The 24,349-nt window shown below is 40.1% G+C and overlaps 2 protein-coding genes across 4 annotated transcripts in view; one reads left to right on the forward strand and one right to left on the reverse strand.

Annotated features, from left to right (window-relative positions):
• Positions 1-7,586, reverse strand: part of DIS3 (DIS3 homolog, exosome endoribonuclease and 3'-5' exoribonuclease) — a 28,007-nt gene extending 20,421 nt beyond the window's left edge. Inside the window, exons 1-4 of one of the 2 annotated variants that reach the window (XM_059995622.1) lie at positions 7,287-7,586; positions 6,526-6,683; positions 3,736-3,929; positions 3,248-3,321 (exon numbers count right to left, since the gene is read on the reverse strand). In XM_059995622.1, coding sequence (XP_059851605.1) covers positions 3,248-3,321; positions 3,736-3,929; positions 6,526-6,683; positions 7,287-7,514 — 654 coding nt within the window. In that variant the 5' untranslated portion in view covers positions 7,515-7,586. Of the gene's footprint in view, positions 1-3,247; positions 3,322-3,735; positions 3,930-6,525; positions 6,684-6,953; positions 6,995-7,286 lie in introns of those variants that run through there. The other variant, XM_059995623.1, reaches the window with a different exon arrangement.
• Positions 7,587-7,891: 305 nt separating this feature from the next.
• Positions 7,892-24,349, forward strand: part of PIBF1 (progesterone immunomodulatory binding factor 1) — a 211,905-nt gene continuing 195,447 nt past the window's right edge. For both annotated transcript variants that reach the window (XR_009516771.1, XM_059995626.1), the window contains exons 1-3: positions 7,892-8,165; positions 9,195-9,494; positions 23,713-23,813. Coding sequence is in view for 1 of the 2 variants with exons in the window: in XM_059995626.1 (XP_059851609.1) it covers positions 9,243-9,494; positions 23,713-23,813 (353 nt within the window). In the remaining variant the exon portion in view is untranslated. The remainder of the gene's footprint in view (positions 8,166-9,194; positions 9,495-23,712; positions 23,814-24,349) is intronic.

The following is a 24,349-nucleotide window of genomic DNA, read 5'->3' on the forward strand; positions in this document are numbered from 1 at the left end:
CTCCCGTTGCGGAGCAGAGGCTCCGGACGCGCAGGCTCAGCGGCCATGGCTCACGGGCCTAGCCGCTCCGGGGCATGTGGGATCTTCCTGGACTGGGGCACGAACCCGTGTCCCCTGCATCGGCAGGCGGACTCTCAACCACTGCGTCACCAGGGAAGCCCGTGGTCACCTTATTTTTGATTTAGGAGGCAAGAATATACTATGGAGAAAAGATAGCCTCTACAATAAGTGATGTTGGAAAAACTGGACAGCTACATGTAAAAGAATGAAATTAGAACACTCCCTAACACCATACACAAAAATAAGCTCAAAATGGATTAAAGACCTAAATGTAAGGCCAGACACTATCAAAGTCTTAGAAGAAAACATAAGCAGAACACTCTATGACATAAATCACAGCAAGATCCTTTTTGACCCACCTCCTAGAGAAATGGAAATAAAAAGAAAAATAAACAAATGGGACCTAATTAAATTTAAAAGCTTTTGCACAGCAAAGGAAACCATAAACAAGACGAAAAGACAACACTCAGAATGAGAGAAAATATTTGCAAATGAAGCAAGTGACAAAGGATTAATCTCCAAAATTTACAAGCAGCTCAAGCAGCTCAATATCAAAAAAACAAACTATGCAATCCAAACATGGGCAGAAGACCTAAAAAGACATTTCTCCAAAGAAGATGTACAGATTGCCAATGAACACATGAAAGAATGCTCAACACCAGTAATTATTAGAGAAATGCAAATCAAGACTACAATGAGGTATCACCTCACACCGGTCAGAATGGCCATCATCAAAAAATCTACAAACAATAAATGCTGGAGAGGGTGTGGAGAAAAGGGAACTCTCTTGCACTGTTGGTGGGAATGTAAATTGATACAGCCACTATGGAGAACAGTATGGAGGTTCCTCAAAAAACTAAACATAGAACTACCATATGACCCAGCAATCCCACTACTGGGCATATACCCTGAGAAAACCATAATTCAAAAAGAGTCATGTACCACAATGTTCACTGCAGCTCTATTTACAATAGCCAGGACATGGAAGCAACCTAAGTGTCCATCGACAGATGAATGGATAAAGAAGATGTGGCACATATATACAATGGAATATTACTCAGCCATAAAAGGAAACGAAATTGAGTTATTTGTAGTGAGGTGGTTGTACCTAGAGTCTGTCATACAGAGTGAAGTAAGTCAGAAAGAAAAACAAACACCGTATGCTAACACATATATATGCAATCTAAAAAAGAAAAAATAGTTATCAAGAACCTAGGGGCAGGACAGGAATAAAGATGCAGATGTAGAGAATGGACTTGAGGACACAGGGAGGGGGAAGGGTAAACTGGGATGAAGTGAGAGAGTAGCAGTGACATATATACACTACCAAATGTAAAATAGATAGTGGGAAGTAGCTGCAGAGCACAGAGAGATCAGCTCAGTGCTCTGTGACCACCTAGAGGGGTGGGGTAGGGAGGGTGGGAGGGAGACGCAAGAGGGAGGAGATATGGGGATATATGTATATGTATGGCTGATTCACTTTGTTATAAAGCAGAAACTAACACACCATTGTAAAGCAATTATACTTCAATAAAGATGTTAAAAAAAAAAATACCAGGTGATTGCAGAAAACTGCACCTAGCTGAACCAAGCTGAATCCACACGCGCACACACAAACACACTCTCAAACATCTATCAGTTACTTCAGATCACTGTGTTTTACGAGCCACAGCACTTCATCTGGTGTAACAACTTTCTGTTCAAATTTAGATAACCCTCTTTTCACCGCTTCATGAAGTTTCTGAGTGTTTCCCTAACCACATTTTCCCTAAGCTCTGTGGGTTTCATTATATAATTTTGCATGGCACAGTGACTTTGAGGAACACACATGTGTTACAATAGAGTCAACTGTAATTTCACCATATCCTACACTAACCCTACCACAGTGCATAATCAAATACTGTGAATCACCAATGTTGGATTACTCCTTGTTTCTTCTTCTAGACCAAAACAACTATGTGATAAAGGGAGTGTTCTTTTTGTGATCTCCAGTATGGTAGTCACTAGGCACAAGTAGCTCCTGGTTGCTTGAAAGTTGACTAGTACAACTGAGAAACTGAAGTTTTAACCTGAATTAAATTTAAACAGCCGCATGCAACTAGTGGCTACTCATTAGACAGGATAATCCTAAATCTGTATTCTAAAAATCAAGCCCAGCTTTTATTTTCTCACTTCCATTTAGTTTTGTAAAGTAGCTGGTTGAAGACAAGCAGGGATGGAGAAAATGCTGTAAAGACTGGATGTACATATAATGTTATATTACATAAAACCTATTTTTATATCAATAGTATCTACCATTTACATTTACCATAGCTGTTTGCCAGGCACTGAGATAAGAATTTTATGAACACAACTGTTATCACCTCATTCAACCCTAATAACAACACTATGAAGTCATTATTGCTAAGCACACTTTACATACAAGGAAATATTGGCTCACAAAGTTTAATGGTTCCCTCTCAAGTCCACTATGGCAGTGATCCCTTTTCTCATCCCTCTGCCTCTAATCTTGCCCTTGATACAATGCATCATCTTACAAATCGAAATTGGAGTAGTCTCCCAAATAAGTAACAATTCTGGTCCTTCTCCTCTGTTCCTCCTAGACACACTCTCATCCACCTTTAATGTCTTTTAGCCTGACATTATAAGGTAGGGAGCCCAGAATCCTATCTGCTAACTTCTCTTCATAGAAGCCTTTTAGGGAGACCTTTACAAGACAGTTTAAAAATTACTAACAGAATAAATTGTTAAGTCCACACTATCTGGTCCCTTGCCTTCCTGTTCTACCTCTTATGACTCCCTCCCTCCTCCTATGGAATTGATGCTACAACTGTATGCTCTCTCTGCAGTGCCCACCACTTCTTTGTCAAATACCTACTCATCACAAGCCAGCCATGAATTCCTTCATTTATTAATCAAACAGATAGTGCCACCTTGTGCCAGGCCCTACTCGGGTTGCTGAGGATATATCAGTAAAGAGCGCTATTTGAGAAAGTCAAGTCTTTAGGACATTTTGATAAGAAGTCTATTAGAGCCACTCTTGTTTATAACCCAACTCCTATTCCAATTCCAGCTTACCCACTGATATTCCAATTTTTAAATTTGGTAACTATGAGCCTAACATCCGGAAGTGGATACATTAATAATTTCACTTTTCAAAAACAAAATAAAACAAACTCAAACATACCCCTTCTTCAGACAAACAAGCAAGACGATCTATGAGTTCGGGGTTAGCAGTTAGGCTTTTTACATATTCTTCACCTGAAAAATAAGTTTTTTGTTCTTGATAAATTCAAATGTGGTTTTTTTTTCCTCCTTAGATATGTTTTTTCCCCTTCTTTTGTTTGTGACAGTACATATGTCAATTTTTTTTGGTGGGAGGGAAGCCCTCTGTTGAGGTGGTCACGCCCAAAGGCAGTGGGTCAAGTATATCTATAAGCTTTCATTGCTAAGCCAATTCCAAGTCTTGATAGGGAAATTAATAGCCACTGGTGGTACAACTCACTTAGCTTAGAAATGCTGAGAAATAAAAAAAAACACAAAAATATCACATTAAGTTATATAGGACTATGAAAATACCAAATGGTCAAATGAACATCTGATTATGGGCCTGATGATAGTTTTTACATGCATTTGCAAACATGAACTAACAGTCCAGTCTCCATGGAGACTTACAAGTGAAAGCTGGTATCCCTTCTTCTATGGCTTTCTCTTTGTTTTTCCTGTCATTGGTTATGAAGATAACTCGCAGCTGATTCTCTGCCGACATTTTCTTCAAATGTTCATTGTACCACTTTGCTGCTACTCGAATGGCTCTATCATTCCTGTCATTAGAAGTTTCTCCCTGTAATTGTTCTACATAAGTTTCTCTAAATGTAATAGAAAGGGAAAAAAAAGAAACAAATGGAAAACAACAGAATCAAGCACATGTAAAAAGTCTTAGGACATAAATGCTTAATAATTACTAAACTTAACGTCAATGGTACATCTTTTTCTCTTGAATGTATTCACATTTATAACTCAGAGTGGAAACAAATAAGATCCCTCTAGTCACGTTTTTAAGACAACAACTTACTTGGAAAAGAAGAAAATCACATTAATGGGGCAATAAAAAAGACTAAAATAAATTTTTTTCACCAAAAGAAAAATTCAAGATCAGAATTTCTACTTGAGGTTGGGACATTAAAAAAGTAATAGTCTGTTGGAAAAAAACTATACTAAAACTTTGCAGGTCTGATAATGAGATTTCATTCAAACTGTAGATTAACAGGAATTCCTAAAAGCTATTGATTGTATGATTAGATGATTTGTGATGATATGATTAATGTATAGTTATTAAATACATAATGCACATAAATTATCCATGGTAAACCCTGAATAAATGACAAACACCATCTAGGGACTGAAAGACCAGATACAGATATGATTGTATATTCCTTCTAAGTCTATCCACTCTGAGCTATCAAATGTCAGCATACTTATTTCTTTAAATCTGTTCTTTGAAGCTAAATTTAAGTACAATAACAAAATTCAGCACAACTTCTACCTACTTCTTAAAAATTATAGGCTCAATTTTAGAATTCTGTACTTATTTATATGGTTTTCAGAATTATTTTATTATTCACCATTAAATAAACCTGATAATGCTTTTAAGCTTATCAAAGACACTCATAAATTTTTGAATTGGTTTTAGCATGACTGAGCAACAACCTGACATGAGATTTGCTCGAGTGTCTTAATTCTTCCTGTCAACCCCAGTATTGCTAAGCTCTATTCACTGCACTTAAGCTAACAAAATTGCTAACCTTGGATTAAAAATCCAATGATCATGCTCCACAGACACTAGGTCTTTAAGCACTGAAAAACAGTGAAGTTTCTGTTTCTGGATTTCGAGAGGAGACAGAAATAAGAAGTCTACAGGTGCTTTACTGATGTTCTTTACAACAACAGTATTTAAGTGTGGGATATAAGAATAAAGAAGAGAGGGCTTCCCTGGTAGCACAGTGGTTGAGAGTTCGCCTGCCGATGCAGGGGACACAGGTTCGTGCCCCGGTCTGGGAAGATGCCACATGCCGCGGAACGGCTGGGCCCGTGAGCCATGGCCGCTGAGCCTGCGTGTCCGGAGCCTGTGCTCCGCAACAGGAGCGGCCACAACAGTGAGAGGCCCGCGTACCACAAAAAAAAAAAAAAGAATAAAGAAGAGAAATTTGAGAAATTAAATATTTTTAATTTGCATATTCCAGTGGGATTTCATTATTACATCTACTGTCTAATCTAGCAGTTCTCAACCAGGGAGTGATTTTCCCCGCCAGGGGACATTTCACAATGTCTGGAGACATTCTAGGTTGTTACAGCTCGGTGGATCGGTGGGGAAGGGGAGGTCTGTTACTGGCATCTAGTGCATATAGGCCAGGGATGCGGCTAAACATCCTACAATTCCTAAGACAGCCTTCCCATAACAAAGAATTATCCAGTCCAATATGTCAATAGTGCCAACATTGAGAAACTCTGATCTAATAAAAGTAAATCAGGGACGTCCCTGGTGGTGCAGTGGTTAAGAATCCGCTTGCCAAGGCAGGGGACACGGGTTCGAGCCCTGGTCCAGGAAGATCCCACATGCCACAGAGCAACTAAGCCTGTGTGCCACAACTCCTGAGCCTGCGCTCTGGAGCCCACGTGCCACAACTACTGAAGCCCTTGTGCCTAGAGCCTGTGCTCCTCAACAAGAGAAGCCACTGCAATGAGAAGCCCGCGCACCACAAGGAAGAGTAGCCCCTGCTCACCGCAACTAGAGAAAGCCCGTGCGCAGCAATGAAGACCCAATGCAGCAAAAAATAAATAAATAAAATAAATTTATAAGGAAAAAAAAGTAAGCTAGGACTCATCATAAATTATTTCTGTAACATAAGGAACAGGCAATATCATATTTTCTAAGATCACACATTAAGTTCAAACAAAGGTCTTGAATCTGAAACATAAAGAATTCTATTTCTTAACCTTATTGTCGTCAATATGATCTGTTATAAGGTATTAGTTTAACTGTTAAGAGCCCATTAAGAATATATCTGCTTTATATTTTTAAAGCTTTCCTTCACAAACTCCTATATTTTATTAATCTTTGTTGGTTATTCGCTTAATATGGTATACCAGGAACCTAGGCAAATCTCGTCTTCCAAAATCCTATTGCTCGACTCATGCTAAAACCAATTCAAAATGAAAACATTTTGGAAATTAAAGTACCTACCATAGCCGAGGAGCCAGGAGACTTTGGTTCTGGGTTTGACCCAATCAATGCCTATGTGACCTTAGCAAGGTTTGTAAACTCTGTAAGAACCAAATATTACTCTCAGAAGTATGAAACCTATGGTGTATCTTCTGACGATGTCACAGATTACCGCCAGGAACTCTCCCCCCAGTTTAGCTAATTCTATAGTTTTCTGATAATTGACATAATTTCCCCCCTACCTATGGTGCTCGTTAGTAAATGTATAGAAATGCTTCTCCTGGTTATTAGTCACATCTCGGATTCGTTTATATACCGGAGCACTCCGATTTCTCACTTCTTGGAGAACTGTTTGTAGCACAATGACATTCCTGATGGCAGGGTCCTCAAGGACATCAATCTTTTAAATAAATAAACAAATAAATAAATAAACGAAGAGTTAATTTTTCCTCTGTTCATTCATAAATTGCTTCTGTTGAACGTGAAACTCTGCCGGTTAAAAAAAAAACACTAACCGTACATTAAATAAGGAGCTATTTTGCAACAGAAAACCCTTCAGGTCCATTAAAAAAGTACACATGTAAATAGGCTAATTACAAAACTTTGTAGAATTAACTTCATTAATAAAGTAATACGTTGGCCCACATAGCTTTCGTTCGTAGGCACTTACAAGCTGCCTGGGGGTCGCAGGCTGGAGGCCACAGAAGCCCAGGTCCCCGACCTCCAGACATTAAAATCTAAGGCAGAAGAGACACCAGGAGTTAGAAAATTGACGTATTTAAAATTCCTATAACTCCAAGAACTCAAAAAAAAAACCCAAAACAAAATAGTACATGGAAAAGAACCTCGGCCTGGGGGGGCAGGAGGCATAGGTCCTGACGGGGTTTGCCTCTCCCTAAGTACGTGATGTTGCCCAAGACGCTCCTCCTTGGGCATCAGTCTCCCTATCTCCCTTTCTCCCGGTGGCGCCGCTGTGCCGCGGTTCGCCCGCCTACCGGCGCACCTGGTGGAGCAGCACGTTGGTGTCAGGCAGCAAGTAGTGCGGCTGCGGGCAGAGGCTGCTAACCCGATCCAGGGGCTGCGGCTCGAGGACCGGCCCCTCGTGCGCACTTCCGCACGCCGCGCATCCAGACGCACCGCAGCCTATGTCGTCTCGCAAGTAGTGCTCGCGCACGATCTTCATCACGCCGCCCGCCCGCGTCTTTTTTAAGAAAGTCCTGGACTTGAGCATCTTGCCTCGCGGCTTGGAATCCCGACCTCAACAGTTCTCTTCCGGCGGAAAATGTCAAGCTTGGAACCCTGTCGCACAACTACACTTTACCCAGAGGTTTGCTCCTTCCCCCTCCAGGATATTAGTAAACCCCTCTCGCGGGGAAACCTCGAGACAGCCGTTGGTTGGCTCTCTGAGGGCTGCGAGGATTGGGCGAAAGCGGGTAGATGGGAGGAGCCCGGAGCCATTTCCGCCCGTGAATTGAGCGGGGCCGCCTCCGGACTCCATCTCCCAGCATGCTTTGCTTCCCGCGCCTGGGTGGACGCGGGAGGGCTGAGTTCCGGTAGCGTGGGCATCTGCCTGCTGCAGCTTCCTCCCTGTGCGGAAATGGTTGTTTTGGTTACGGGTGCTAACGGTCACCGACCTGTGATTTCTCGTTAAGAGACTGCAACCCGAGCTGCTGTCTGGAGACACCTTCAGCTCACCTAAAGTAGCAGCGGTGGCGGCTTCTCTAGCCTGCAACGTGGAGTAATTGAAGCGTTCCAGGTAGCTCACGGCTCGCCCCTTCCTTTTGTGCCTGGGACAAGGAATCTTCTGATGCTGCCAAATTCGGGTTTTATTCTTCACGCCGCACGTGTGGGCAGTGCCAGTTCCGGACCCTTTGTATCCCAGGTGATGTTGCCTGTCTTTGATTTCGCCTTTCCTTATCCCTTTCCCTTTAAAAACGAGGGAAGCCGATCCAGTCAGAGTTCTTAGGTTTCCCTTCCACACACCTTTTTTCTAATCGTTCAGTTTAGAAAAACTGATATCTACAATACCGTAAGTAATTTATTATATCGTGTAGTATTAAAACGAGGGAGTTGCTGAAATTTTTGTGAAAGGGTAAGGAGTTCGAGGAATTTGTCTTTTACTCTCTTGTTTTCATTTTGCTATCTGCAAGTCTATAAAAAAGTTTTATCTCACTATTTCCCTTTTAAAAAAAACTTAACTGATGCCTCATTGCCTGTAGAATAAATTTCGAACATACTGAAACATTCAAGGTCCTCCACAGTCTTGATTATGTATAAGGGACAACCCTTCTGTGTGTTTGTGTTTGGAGTCACTACTCAGATTCACATGGGCTTGGACCAGGCTGACTACTACTATGTCCCTCTGTTGTTTTACACTTTCATCACTTCTATACCAACCTTAAAATGTGAATGGTTTTCCCTTTTTATTACTCCTTTCCAAATCCTTCAAGATTCTAAGTCCTACCTCTGTATAACCTTCCCCTGACCAACTCAGAAGAAACTTCTCTATCTTCATGTGCTGCTTTTATTAGTAGTATTCCTGGGTACTAGCAATTTAGGGCTTTATTGTTTATCTCATACATTTCTTTGTTTACTCCAAGTAAGAGTCCTGCCCCCAGGAACTGGGTTTTCTATTCATAAAAAGTATGGGTTCAAAAAAAAAAAAAGCATTGTAAAGCAACTATACACCAAGAAAAATTAATTTTAAAAAAAGTATGTTTTAGAATAAGACTTAATGAGTTTGATTTAATATGTTTGATTTGAGCAGTAACTTAACCAATCTGCCCTAGATTTGGGGTCCTCCAGTTTGCCTAATATTTACTTAGGGAACCCTTAGTATCTCTTTGATATACTTTATGCTTTCCATAGAGAATGTTTGAGTACGTTTAAATCAATATTTTTTAATCTACAGAAAATTGAAATAGAATTGGAGAAGAAAAGTGTCCCATAATAATTAAAAATGTCTCAAAAAGTTGCCAAGCCATCAAAAACACTGAACATCTCTAGCTCTCTGGAATCTGAAGATATTAGTCTAGAAACAACAGTTCCTACAGATGATATTTCCTCATCAGAAGAGAGAGACGGTAAAGTCAAAATCACCAAGCAGCTAATTGAACGGAAAGAACTGCTTCATAATATTCAGTTACTGAAAATAGAGCTATCACAGAAAAATATGATGATCGACAATTTGAAGGTTGATTATCTTACAAAGGTAAGATCATGTGTAAATTTGCTATCTGTGTGCTTTATTGTCTTGAAACTGCAGATATATAAGAATTAAGTTTATGTAATCTGAACTTAAAATGATAAATTTAAAATATCAAGAAAAGAATTATATTTTCTTGCATAGTTTAAAAAAGCTGTTTTTAAAAAGAGAAGGGGGGCTTCCCCGGTGGCACAGTGGTTAAGAATCCACCTGCCAATGCAGGGGACATGGGTTCAAGACCTGGTCTGGGAAGATCCCACATGTCGCAGAGCAGCTAAGCCTGTGCACCACAACTACTGAGCCTGTGCTCTAGAGCCCGTGAGCCACAACTACTGAAGCCCACGTGCCACAACTACTGAAGCCCGTGTACCTAGAGCCCGCACTCCACAACGAGAAGCCACCGCAACAAGAAGCCCGCACACCACAACTAGAGAAAAACCACCCACAGCAGTGAAGACCCAAAGCAAAAATAAAATAAATCAATAAATTTATTAAATACATAAGTAAAATAAAAGGAGAAGGGAAGTGAATAATAATTCTGTGTACCAAATAAAAAGTCTTGAAAGAAGGGGTGACTTAAAGGTGGGCAGGGATGAATTCCTTCTGTAGGCTCAGTTGTTTTTTTTTTTCTTTTTTGGCGATACGCGGGCCTCTCACTGTTGTGGCCTCTCCCGTTGCGGAGCACAGACTCCGGACGCACAGGCTCAGCGGCCATGGCTCACGGGCCCAGCCGCTCCACGGCATGTGGGATCTTCCCAGACCAGGGCACGAACCCGTGTCCCCTGCATCGGCAGGTGGACTCTCAACCACTGCGCCACCAGGGAAGCCCCTAGGCTCAGTTTTTTTAATGTATTATGTGTGAGGTATATTTTCTCCAGTGTTTTTTTCTGGCCAAGTTTTTTCTGCTTCATTGAGAATTAGCCCTGATGTGACTAGTTGGATAGGGAGAATCAAGATCATTATTACATTACTGAATCTGTTTAGTCCTCTAGCATGGAGATTTGGTTTCTTTATATCTTGCTCTTTGATAGTTACTGTGTCATAGTACCAAGTGTAACAAATTCACTTACCCTATTCTTTAACAAGTGGTATCTGCCAAGTAACAAGGGATGCCCTAGTCCTTGTTTTTCTGCCTTGTGTGTTTATTTACAGTTACGGAGTGTTTTATGTAAGGCCTGGTAAAGTTGTCGCTAGTTATAAAAAATTTACAGTGATTTCAGAAAGACAGGATAAACATTGTAACTCTTACTACTTCTGTCTTCTGAGAAAGTCTTTTCTTTCCAGTAGTAAACCCTCCATCTTTGCTCTTGATCCCACCTCTTCCTATCTCCTCCCCTCCCCATTTTGTTTCAGTTATATTTACCTTCTCTCTTGTTAAGTCAGTCTTGGTTAGTTCTTGCCTATGTATAAGTATCATGCTGCTAGAAAAATTTCTTGACCATGCCTCTCTAGGAAAATGAAATGTCCTAAATCCCAAGGTCTTGATGATGTAAAGAAATCATTTAGGTACATTTAAATATATATATTAGTAGCTAACATTTATTGAGTGCTTATTCTGTTCCAGACCCTGTTCTGTGAGCTTTTTCATGTATTATCTCATTTAAGCCATACAGCTCTTTGAGGTGTAGGAGCTTTTAGGGGGATCTTCTCTGACCTCTCATATTAAATGAATCAATAGCATAAGTTAGACTGATATTTAGTAAGCACACAATAAGTATTAGTCATTGTTGCTGTTATTAACTAAAGTAATATTCTCATTTTTTTCACTCTGCTTATTTTCTGTGCCTTACATCTATGCTCATAGGACTACCTGCCTTGTTTGTTGGGTATTTGTCTCTCTTAATAAAGTGTAAGGATCCTGAGGACAGGGACTTCTTTGTAGTCCCTGTTGTATCTCTAGCACTTAGAACTGTCCCTGGCACCTAGTAAGTGCTCAGCTGGTTCTTAACTGAGTGACTTAACCTCATTTTGCTGTTGAAAAAAACAGAACCATAACTGGTTAATAGCTTACCAAGGCCATTCAGATGGAAGTGATGGAGCCAGGTGGGATTAACACCAAGAAGTCTAATGCCTATACTCCATCCAAGTAAACCTCCTAAGACTTCCTTTTAGGTTCTTTATGAAGTCACCTACCTAGACTAGGTCACTTGGTATTTTATCAGTGTATCCTGTGGTTTCCCATTCTTTTCCCTTAGTCATATTGTTTTTACTCTTCAAATGGACTGCCACAGTGTTACTGGCTCATGTATCTCTATCCTTAAGACCTCCTTCAATGGAAGTCATTGAAGAAGCCTGAGGTAGTATCCCACTTGTTAATCTACCCACTCAGTCAACAAATATTCTATTAAGTGCCAACTGTATACCACATTGAAAATTACATTTTGTTTGGCCACTTTTTAAATTATTTGTTTTCAGCTTGCATTGTGCTTGGTTATAAATAGCTTCTCTCCTTTTTAAAGTGTAACGTTTACATTATTGGCATGGTGGTTTATTCATGAGAGGCTTTCTGGTATAACAGATCAGAGCTGCAGTTCCAGACACACACAGTTTGAGTTTGAATCCCAGCCCTTATAGTTACCTTGAGCAAATTCCTTAAGTTTTTATTCCCTGATTTCCTGTAAAATAAGAATAATCATAGTTTTTACTTCATGGAGTTGTTGGAGGATTAAATTAATCAAGGCACATAAGCTCTTAGATGCCTGGTATATAATAAATAATAGTAGTTATATTTATTCAGCACTGTATATTATTATTATTGTATCCCATGGTGCTTAGTATAGTTTTTTACTTTTGTGGTTTTCTGGTTGGGCTGAAAATGTAGAAGATTAAGTTAGTCATATTCCTGAGCTTATGACACACAGTCATCATTGATCCTTGCAAGATCACTTCTTATTTTGTACATTTATTCTTTTTATTCACATAATTCATTTCTCTTCCTCCCTTTCTCTATGTTTGTTTTTTCCTTTTAACATTTATTCTTTAAAAAAAATTATTGAGGTACAGTCAATTTACAGTATTATATAAGTTTCAAGTGTACAACATAGTGATTCACAATTTATAAAGGTTATACTCAACTTATGGTTGTTATAAACATTTATCTTGAACACGAGTATTTTTCTTATTTTTTACCTTTACATAAATCTGAATTGCATGTTTTGTTTTAGATTTTATTTCTTTTATAGTTTTTCTTTCAACTCAGTGCGGTTTTTAAGATCCTTCATGTTACCACGTGCAAGTCTAGTGCTTTGCTTCCAGCAGCTACATAGTTCAGGTGTGTGTCTACCCATCCGTCCACCCATTCCCGCAGCGATAGGCACCCAGGGTGCCTCTAGCTCCTTGCCACCACATGCAGCGTGGCCTTCTTTAGACATTCCTCTTCTGGACCTGGTGTGAACATTTCTTTGACATATATACTAAGGAGTGGAATTTCTGGCTCACAGGGTATATGTCTACTTAATTTAAGTGTACTTCCAAATTGCTCTCCAGAGTAGCTGCCTGCTCTACATTCCTGTGTTTTTTGTCTATGAGCACTAGGGTTGTCCTGCTTAGAGACCCCTTGGGGTAATATATTTGCTGTCAAATATGGGAGGAAGTATTATATGGTAGAAGAATTACTCTTCCTTAATTCATCAAATCCAAGCCACCTGGATTGGAAAACGGACCACTATGTGTATTGCTAGGGTTAAACACTGCCAAGTTAAACTGTTATGTGCTGTAGTTTGTAAGATGCATTCCAGCTTCAGAGATGAAAAATGTGGAAAAGTGTCCGTCTGGGATTGATGAAGAAACAGTATTTTTAGCCACTCATTCATTCTCCAAAGCTTACCAATACATTGAACATCAGGGATACGAAGATGAAAATGTCGCATTCTAGCATTACAAAAATAAATTTCCCTCCCAAGACTATAGCTCCATGATAATGGTTGGAGTGGGAAGCTGGGAAGTGTAAGTCTTTAACTGGACAGATTGTTGTCTCTAATAAAAACCAGAGTTACCTGAGAAAGAGGGGAAAACTTGATGTTGGGAGACAAGTAACAGTTTTTTCCATTCATCAAGGTCTTTTTTAGTTCGGAAATATGTGAATCTATATAATATAACTTCTCTCCACACCAGTATGGCAAGGGTACAATGCTTATGTTTATTACAGCTTATTACTGGTGGTACAGTTTATTACTAAGAATGTCTCGACCCATGTTGATTTGACAGAAGCAGGTTGGTCCCAGGAAACTTAAAAAGCATGGATTCCCCCTCCCCACTCAGCTGCTTGCTGACTGAGAGCACTGGGAAGGCAAGCTGCTCAGGCCAAACTTCCTAATCTTAGAGGATTGTTAGCTTTGCACTTTTATCCCCACTTATTGCTACCTAAATCACTTTCCTTATTCCCCTCCTTACTCCTTTCTTCCTCATTCTTCTTGCTTGTCAATTTTTAAATGCCAAAATCTCTCTTGGTTTATTTCTCATTGGAGATCTGTGGGTTCTTTATTGCTTGGAAATGGAGGAGTGAATCTCCCTAGCTTGACTGTCTCTGAATTGAGGGACTTAATCTAAAAGTCAGTTAAAATTGTAGAAGTTCTAACCCTGGAAAAAACGGAAGTTTCTCCTTGTGGTAACAGTTTTCTTGATTTGCAAAATAGTAATTATGAGGAATGTGGTTATCTTTTGTTGATTTAAGACATTTATTGAGACATGTTGCCAGGAATATAGCAGTAAATATGACAGAGTCCCTTTTTTATGGAGATCACATTCAAGTGAGAGACATGATCAAACAACAATTAAACAAGATATCTTCAAGATATGTGACGTGACATTGCTCAGCAGTGCGAGTTTTCTGCTTTGGATAGGGAGTCAGCAAACTTTCTCTGTAAAGGCCTGGGCCAGACAGTAAATATTTTATGCTTTGCAGGCCACATATGGTCTATTACATATTCTTCCTTCTTTTTTTTTTTTTTCTTTTAGCAACTTTATAAATGTAAAACCTATTCTTAGCTCATGGATAATCAGGAACAGGACATGGGCTGGATTTGGCCCATCACCATGGTATATTAACCCTTGCTTTAGATTATGTAACAGAGAAGTCATTTGCAGATTTTAGGCGCCTGGAGTGACATGTCCTGATTTTTATTTTCAAAATGTCGGTGAAGTAATAGACTAAGAGCAGATAAGGTAGAAGAGGAAGACAGTATTAGGCTATTGCCTTACGTAAGACTCCTAACTTTTTGGCTTCATCACCTGGAGCCATTTATTGAGAAATAGAAGGCTGGGAGAAAACTGATATAGGAGATAAAGTTTAAGTTCTGTTTTGAATATGTTAAACTTTAAATGTCCACCCATTAGACTCATAAATAGAATTGTCGCTCTGACTTTAGAGGACAGTCCATGACCAGGGAGTTTGGGGGGGGGGGGCACACACACGTAATATACATCAGCATGTAGGTGCCACTTAAAGCTATGGGATTTGGTGGCATTACGTGGGGAGAGTAGAGGGCCCCAAACCAAGTCAATGAGTAGTCAAATATTAGAAATGGGTTAAAAGAAGAAAATCCAGCAAAGGAACCTGAGAACCTTGAGAGGGTCCAGTGAGTTAAGCAGGAAAACCAGGAGGAGTATCACATAAGGTGAAAGAGGATGGAGTGGTCAGCTCTGCCAAATCATGTTGTCAAGTAAGATAAATACGCAGAAATAACCATTGGACTGGGCATTATGGATGGGATTCATAACTTTAACGAGAATTGTTACTGGAATAGTGTGGGACAAAAACCATATGGAAATTTTGCTCTGATGATGAGCAGAGAAAATGGTACTGTGGCAGAGGAAGTGGTGGGATCAAGGGAGTGTGGTTTGTTGGGTTTTTTAATGGGAGACAAAAACATGTTTGTTTAATGACAGGAATAGTTCAGTAGAGAAGGAGAATTTGATGACACAAAAGGAATTCACTTGAATGTATTAAGGACTGACTGTTAAATTAATCTGCATATTTTAAAAGGTGAACAAGAACTGCCTGGGTTGAAAGGGAAAGAGTAAAGAATTTTTAAATAGTCTAAGAGTGAACTCGGGTGCATGGAGGCTTAAGAGGGAGCACAGCATATTGGGGAAATGGCAAGCACTTACTTTTGCTGGAACAGAGTTTGCTTTTAAGCTAGGGATGAGAGACATGGTAGGTAAAGGCCAGATCAAGAAAGATTAGTATAGTATGCCATTAGGTTTGGAATTTATTCTGAAGACAGTGAGGACCCTCTGAAGGATTTAAAACTGGGGAAATAAATTTTTGATAGCATTTTTAAAAGATAAGATGAAGATAGTTTTGGAGATTGGCAAAACTGAAAGCAGGGAAACCAGTTAGGAAACCATTATAATAATCCAGGTGAGAGATGACAGGGGTCTAACTGAAGACTTGTCACTGGGTATTAAAGAGGATGGTATAGTTTTGACAGCTTTTTACGGAATAAGCTCAACAATAAAAACAATGATGTCAGAAGAGGGGGAAGATGGCGGAAGAGTAAGACGCGGAGATCACCTTCCTCCCCACAGATACACCAGAAATACATCTACACGTGGAACAACTCCTACAGAACACCTACTGAACGCTGGCAGAAGACCTCAGACCTCCCAAAAGGCAAGAAACTCCCCCATGTACCTGGGTAGGGCAAAAGAAAACAGAATAAACAGAGACAAAAGAATAGGGACGGGACCGGCACCAGTGAGAGGGAGCTGTGAAGCAGGAAAGGTTTCCACACACTAGAAGCCCCTTCGCAGGCGGAGCCTGTGGGTGGCAGAGGGGGGAAGCTTCAGAGCCGCGTAGGAGAGCGCAGCCACAGGGGTGCGTAGGGCAAAGTGGAGAGGTTTCCACACAGAGGATCAGTGCCGACCAGCACTCACCAGCCCAAGAGGCTTGTCTGCTCACCCGCTGGGGCAGGCGGGGCTGGGAGCTGAAGCTGGGGCTTTGGTCGGATCACATGGAGAGGACTGGGGTTGGCTGCGTGAACACAGCCTGAAGCGGTTAGTGCACCATGGCTAGCCAGGAGGGAGGCCAGGAAAAAGCCTGGAGCTGCCGGAGAGACAAGAGACTTTTTCTTCCCTTTTTGTTTCCTGGTGCACAAGGAGAGGGGATTAAGAGCACTGCTTAAAGGAGCTCCAGAGACGGGCACGAGCTGTGGCTAACAACGCGGACACCAGAGATGGGCATGAGACACTAAGGCTGCCGCCACGAAGAAGCCTGTGTGCGAGCACAGGTCACTCTCCACACCTCTGTTCTGGGGAGCCTGTGCAGCCCGCCACTGCCAGGGTCCCGGGATCCAGGGACAACTTCCCTGGGAGAATGCATGGCACGCCTCAGGCTGCTGCAACGTCACACCGGCCTCTGGTGCCGCAGGCTCGCCCCACACTCTGTACCCCTCCATCCCCCCGGACTGAGTGAGCCGCAGCCCCCGAATCAGTGGCTTCTTTAACCCCGTCCTGTCTGAGCAAAGAACAGATGCCCTCCAACGACCTACATGCAGAGGCAGGGCCAAATCCAAAGCTGAACCCCGGGAGCTGTGAGAACAAAGAAGAGAAAGGGAAATCTCTCCCAGCAGCCTCAGGAGCAGCAGATTAAATCTCCACGATCAACTTCATGTACCCCGCATCTGTGGAATACATGAATAGACAACGAACCATCCCAAATTGAGGAGGTGGACTTTGAGAGTGAGATTTATTATTTTATCCCCTTTTCCACCTTTTCTGAGTGTGTACGTGTACGCCTCTGTGTGAGATTTTGTCTGTTTAGCTTTGCTTTCACCATTTGTCCTAGGGTTCTATCCATCCATATTTTTTTTCTTTTTTTACGTTAAAAAAAATTTTTTTTAATAATTATTTTTCTATTTTAATAACTTTTTTGTTTTACCTTACTTTATTTTATTTTCTTTTATCCTCTTTCTTTCTTTCTTTCTTTCTACTTTTTCTCCCTTTTATTCTGAGCCATGTGGATGAAAGGCTCTGGTGCTGTAGCCAGGAGTCAGTGCTGTGCCTCTGAGATGGGAGAGCCAACTTCAGGACACTGGTCCACAAGGGACCTCCCAGCTCCACATAATATCAAATGGCAAAATTTCTCCCAGAGATCTCCATCTCAACACCAACACCCAGGTTCACTCAACGACCAGCAAGCTACAGTGCTGGACACCCTATGCCAAACAACTAGCAAGACAGGAACACAACCCCGCCCATTAGCAGAGAGGCTGCCTAAAATTATAATAAGTCCACAGACACCCCAAAACACACCACCAGACGTGAACCTGCCCACCAGAAAGACAAGATCTGGCCGCATCCACCAGAACACAGGCACTAGTCCCCTCCACCAGGAAGCCTACACAACCCACTGAATCAACTTTAGCCACTGGGGACAGACACCAAAAACAATGGGAACTATGAACCTGCAGCCTGTGAAAAGGAGACCCCGAACACAGTAAGATAAGCAAAATAAGAAGACAGAAAAACACACAGCAGATGAAGGAGCAAGATAAAAACCCACCAGACCTAACAAATGAGAGGAAGTAGGCAGTCTACCTGAAAAAGAATTCAGAATAATGATAGTAAAGATGATGCAAAATCTTGGAAATAGAATAGAGAAAATGTAACAAGCATTTAACAAGGACCTAGAAGAACTAAATATGAAACAAGCAATGATGAACAACACAATAAATGAACTTAAGAATACTCTAGAAGGGATCAATAGCAGAATAACTGAGGCAGAAGAACGGATAAGTGACCTAGAAGATAAAGTAGTGGAAATAACTACTGCAGAGCAGAATAAAGAAAAAAGACTGAAAAGAACTGAGGACAGTCTCAGAGACCTCTGGGACAACATTAAATGCACCAACATTCGAATTTAGGGGTTCTAGAAGAAGAAGAGAAAATGAAATGGACTGAGAAAATATTTGAAGAGATTATAGTTGAAAACTTCCCTAATATGGGAAAGGAAATAGTTAAGTCCAGGAAGCACAGAGAGTCACATACAAGAAAAATCCAAGGAGAAACACGCCAAGACACATATTAATCAAACTGTCAAAAATTAAATACAAAGAAAACATATTAAAAGCAGCAAGGGAAAAACAACAAATTACACACAAGGGAATCCCCATAAGGTTAACAGCTGATCTTTCAGCAGAAACTCTGCAAGCCAGAAGGGACTGGCAGGACATATTTAAAGTGATGAAGGAGCAAAACCTACAACCAAGATTACTCTACCCAAAAGGATCTCATTCAGATTTGATGGAGAAATTAAAACCTTTACAGAAAAGCAAAGCTGAGAGAGTTCAGCACCACCAAACCAGCTTTACAACAAATGCTAAAGGATCTTCTCTAGGCAAGAAACACAAGAGAAGGAAAAGACCTATAATAACAAACCGAAAAACAATTAAGAAAATGGGAATAGGAACATACATATCGATAATTACCTTAAATGTAAATGGATTAAATGCCCCCACCAAAAGACACAGACTGGCTGAATGGATACAAAAACAAGACCCATATATATGCTGTCTACAAGAGACCCACTTCAGACCTAAGTGAGGGGATGGAAAAAGATATTCCATGCAAATGGAAACCAAAAGAAAGCTAGAGTAGCAATTCTCATATCAGACAAAATAGACTTTAAAATAAAGACTATTAGAAGAGACAAAGAAAGACACTACATAATAATCAAGGGATCGATCCAAGAAGAAGACATAACAATTGTAAATATTTATGCACCTAACATAGGAGTACCTCAATACATAAGGCAAATACTAACAGCCATAAAAGAGGAAATCAACAGTAACACGTTCATAGTAGGAGACTTTAACACCCCACTTTCACCAATGGACAGATCATCCAAAATGAAAATAAATAAGGAAACACAAGCTTTAAATGATACATTAAACAAGAGGAACTTAATTGACATTTATAGGACATTCCACCGAAAAACAACAGAATACACATTTTTCTCAAGTGCTCATGGAACATTCTCCAGGATAGATCATATCTTGGGTCACACATCAAGCCTTGGTAAATTTAAGGAAATTGAAATTGTATCAAGTATCTTTTCCGACCACAACGCTATGAGACTAGATATCAATTACAGGAAAAGATCTGTAAAAAATACAAACACATGGAGGCTAAACAATGCAGTACTTAATAACGAAGTGATCACTGAAGAAATCAAAGAGGAAATCAAAAACTACCTAGAAACAAATGACAATGGAGACAGGACGACCCAAAACCTATGGTATGCAGCAAGAGCAGTTCTAAGAGGGAAATTTATACCAATACAATCCTACCTTAAGAAACAGGAAACATCTCGAATAAACAACCTAACCTTGCACCTAAAGCAATTAGAGAAAGAGGAACAAAAAAACCCCAATGTTAGCAGAAGTAAAGAAATCGTAAAGATCAGATCAGAAATAAATGAAAAAGAAATGAAGGAAACGATAGCAAAATTAAATAAAACTAAAAGCTGGTTCTTTGAGAAGATAAACAAAATTGATAAAACATTAGCCAGACTCATCAAGAAAAACAGGGAGAAGACTCAAATCAATATAATTACAAATGAAAAAGGAGAAGTAACAACTGACACTGCAGTAATCCAAAAGATCATGAGAGATTACTACAAGCAACTCTATGCCAATAAAGTACACAACCTGGAAGAAATTGACAAATTCTTAGAAATGCACAACCTGCCAAGAATGAATCAGGAAGAAATAGAAAATATGAACAGACCAATCACAAGCACTGAAATTGTAACTGTGATTAAAAATCTTCCAACAAACAAAAACCCATTACCAGATGGCTTCACAGGCAAATTCCATCAAACATTTAGAGAAGAGCTAACACCTATCCTTCTCAAACTCTTCCAAAATATAGCAGAGGGAGGAACACTCCGAAATTCATTCTACAAGGCCACCATCACCCTGATACCAAAACCAGACAAGGATGTCACAAAGAAAGAAAACTACAGGCCAATATCACTGATGAACATAGATGCAAAAATCCTCAACAAAATACTAGCAAACAGAATCCAACAGCACATTAAAAGGATCATACACCATGATCAAGTGGGGTTTATTACAGGAATGCAAGAATTCTTCAAATACGCAAATCAATCAATGTGATACACCATATTAACAAACTGAAGAAAAAAAATATGGCCATCTCAATCGATGCAGAGAAAGCTTTTGACAAAATTCAACACCCATTTATGATAAACCCCTTGCAGAAAGTAGGCATAGAGGTAACTCTCCTCAACATAATAAAGGCCATATATGACAAACCTACAGCCAACATCGTTCTCAATGGTGAAAACTGAAACCATTTCAACTAAGATCATGAACAAGACAAGGTTGCCCACTCTCACCACTCTTACTCAACATAGTTTTGGAAGTTTTAGCCACAGCAATCAGAGAAGAAAAGGAAATAAAAGGAATCCAAATCGGAAAAGAAGAAGTAAAGCTGTCACTATTTGCAGATGACATGATACTATACATAGAGAATCCTAAAGGTGCTACCAGAAAACTACTAGAGCTAATCAATGAATTTGGTAAAGTAGCAGGATACAAAATTAATGCACAGAAATCTCTTGCATTCCAGTACACTAATGATGAAAAATCTGAAAGTGAAATCAAGAAAACACTCCCATTTACCATTGCAACAAAAAGAATAAAATATCTAGGAATAAACCTACCTAAAGAGACAAAAGACCTGTATGCAGAAAATTATAAGACACTGATGAAAGATGATACAAATAGATGGAGAGATATATCATGTTCTTGGATTGGAAGAATCAACATTGTGAAAATGACTCTACTACCCAAAGCAATCTACAGATTCAATGCAATCCCTATCAAACTACCACTGGCATTTTTCACAGAACTAGAACAAAAAATTTAACGATTTGTTTGGAAACACAAAAGACCCCGAATAGCCAAAGCAATCTTGAGAATGAAAAACGGAGCTGAGGAATCAGGCTCCCTGACTTCAGACTATACTACAAAGCTACAGTAATCAAGACAGTATGGTCCTGGGACAAAAACAGAAAGACCGATCAATGGAACAGGATAGGAAACCCAGAGATAAATCCACGCACGTATGGTCACCTTATCTTTGATAAAGGAGGCAGGAATGTACAATGTAGAAAGGACAGCCTCTTCAATAAGTGGTGCTGGGAAAACTGGACAGGTACATGTAAAAGTATGAGATTAGATCACTCAAAGTTAAGCTCAAAATGGATTAAAGACCTAAATGTAAGGCCATAAACTATCGAACTCTTAGAGGAAAACATAGGCAAAGCACTCTGACATAAATCACAGCAAGATACTTTTTGATCCACCTCCTAGAGAAAGGGAAATAAAAACAAAAATAAACAAATGGGACCTAAGGAAACTGCAAAGCTTTTGCACAGCAAAGGAAACCATAAACAAGACCAAAAGAGAACCCTCAGAATGGGAGAAAATATTTGCAAATGAAGCAACTGACAAAGGATTAATTTCCAAAATTTACAAGCAGCTCATGCAGCTCAATAACAAAAAACAAACAACCCAATCCAAAAATGGGCAGAAGACCTAAATAGACATTTCTCTAAAGAAGATATACAGACTGCCAACAAACACGTGAAAGAATGCTCAACATCATTAATCATTAGAGAAATGCAAATCAAAACTACAATGAGATATCATCTCACACCAGTCAGAATGGCCATCATCTAAAAATCTAGAAACAATAAATGCTGGAGAGGGTGTGGAGAAAAGGAGACACTCTTGCACTGCTTATGGGAATGTGAATTGGTACAGCCACTGTGGAGAACAGTATGGAGGGTCCTTAAAAACCTACAAATAGAACTACCATATGACCCAGCAATCCCACTACTGGGCATATACCCTGAGAAAACCATAATTCACAACGAGTCATGTACCGAAATGTTCATTGCAGCTCTATTTACAATAGCCCGGAGATGGAAACAACCTAAGTGTCCATCATCAGACGAATGGATAAAGATGTGGCACATATATACAATGGAATATTACTCAGCCATAAAAAGAAACGAAAATGAGCTATTTGTAATGAGGTGGATGGACCTAGAGTCTGTCATACAGAGTGAAGTAAGTCAGAAAGAGAAAAACAAATACCGTATGCTAACACATATATATGGAATTTAATTTTAAAAAATGTCAAGAAGAACCTAGGGATAAGACAGGAATAAAGACATAGACCTACTAGAGAATGGACTTGAGTGTATGAGGAGAGGCAAGGGTAAGCTGTGACAAAGTGAGAGAGTGGCATGGACATATATACACTACCAAACGTAAAATAGATAGCTAGTGGGAAGCAGCCGCATAGCACAGGGAGATCAGCTTGGTGCTTTGTGACCACCTAGAGGGGTGGGATAAGGAGGGTTGGAGGGAGGGAGACACAAGAGGGAAGAGATATGGGAACATATGTATATGTATTACTGATTCACTTTGTTATAAAGCAGAAACTAACACACCATTGTAAAGCAATTATACTCCAATAAAGATGGAAAAAAAATAAAAATAAAAATGATGTCAGATAAGAATAAGCAATGGAGGAGATATATCAAATATGCGTGACTCAGATTTTTTTGCTTTGGAGCCCAGGGAGATGTAAGGAATATAAGATAAGTGAGGGTGATGACTAGGTTCATTTTGGACATTTATTGCAACACCCATGTAATCAATTGAAGATGTATAGTAGGCAGAGATTATAGATGGATCTGAGGTATATATTCAGGGTCTGGCCAGGAAATAATTAGCTGGGCAAGGCACCAGCATAAAAATTCCAGTTGTCAAAGGGTTTTTCACTTAGATTAGATTAACGGGAAAAAATGATCTTAATGACAGCCTGGCAAAAAAACATTCATAAGGCAGCAGATTCAAAGCATAGTTTTTTTGTTTTTTGTTTGTTTGTTGCGGTACGCGGGCCTCTCACTGTTGAGGCCTCTCCCTTTGTGGAGCGCAGGCTCTGGACGTGCAGGCTCAGCAGCCATGGCTCACGGGCCCAGCTGCTCCGCGGCATGTGGGATCTTCCCAGACTGGGGCACAAACCCATGTCCCCTGCATCGGCAGGCGGACTCTCAACCACTGCGCCACCAGGGAAGCCCCAAAGCATAGTTTACCAACCATTTTTATGAACAAACAGAAGGTTTTATTAAATGATAAATTTGCGAACTGACCGTATAATTTATCTTTTTCTCTTTTTTAAGATTGAAGAATTGGAAGAGAAGCTTAATGATGCACTTCACCAGAAGCAGCTACTAACATTGAGATTAGAAAACCAGTTGACTTTTCAACAAAAGGATGCCAGGTAAAAGTTTTAAAAAGCAGCAATACCGGGCTTTCCTGGTGGCGCAGTGATTGAGAGTCCACCTGCCGATGCAGGGGACACGGGTTTGTGCCTTGGTCCGGGAAAATCCCACATGCCACTGAGCGGTAGGCCCGTGAGCCATGGCCGCTGAGCCTGCTCGTCCGGAGCCTGTGCTCCGCAACGGGAGAGGCCACAACAGTGAGAGGCCCGCGTACCGCAAATATATAAATAAATAAGTAAGTAGCAATACCTGTCTAGCAGTTAGTAATGTCATTACGTATTCATGCATGTGATCGTAAGCTAAAATAGAGAAATCTTCAATCAAAGACGGTAATAATTTTTACATCCAGACTGACAAAAAAAACTACTTGATATGTACACAAAATTCAAAAAGCCAGAATTCAACATTCATTCAACAAATATTGCCAGTGTCAGTGAACCATAAATGACAATGGAAGCTCTCTAAACTCACCACCACTTAACTGGCTGTCTGGATTAAATTTTTCATTTGCTCTGTAGAACATACTGATATATTC

This window comes from Delphinus delphis, chromosome 18, assembly GCF_949987515.2.
Source record: "Delphinus delphis chromosome 18, mDelDel1.2, whole genome shotgun sequence".
In the NCBI taxonomy this organism is placed as follows: Eukaryota; Metazoa; Chordata; class Mammalia; order Artiodactyla; family Delphinidae; genus Delphinus; species Delphinus delphis.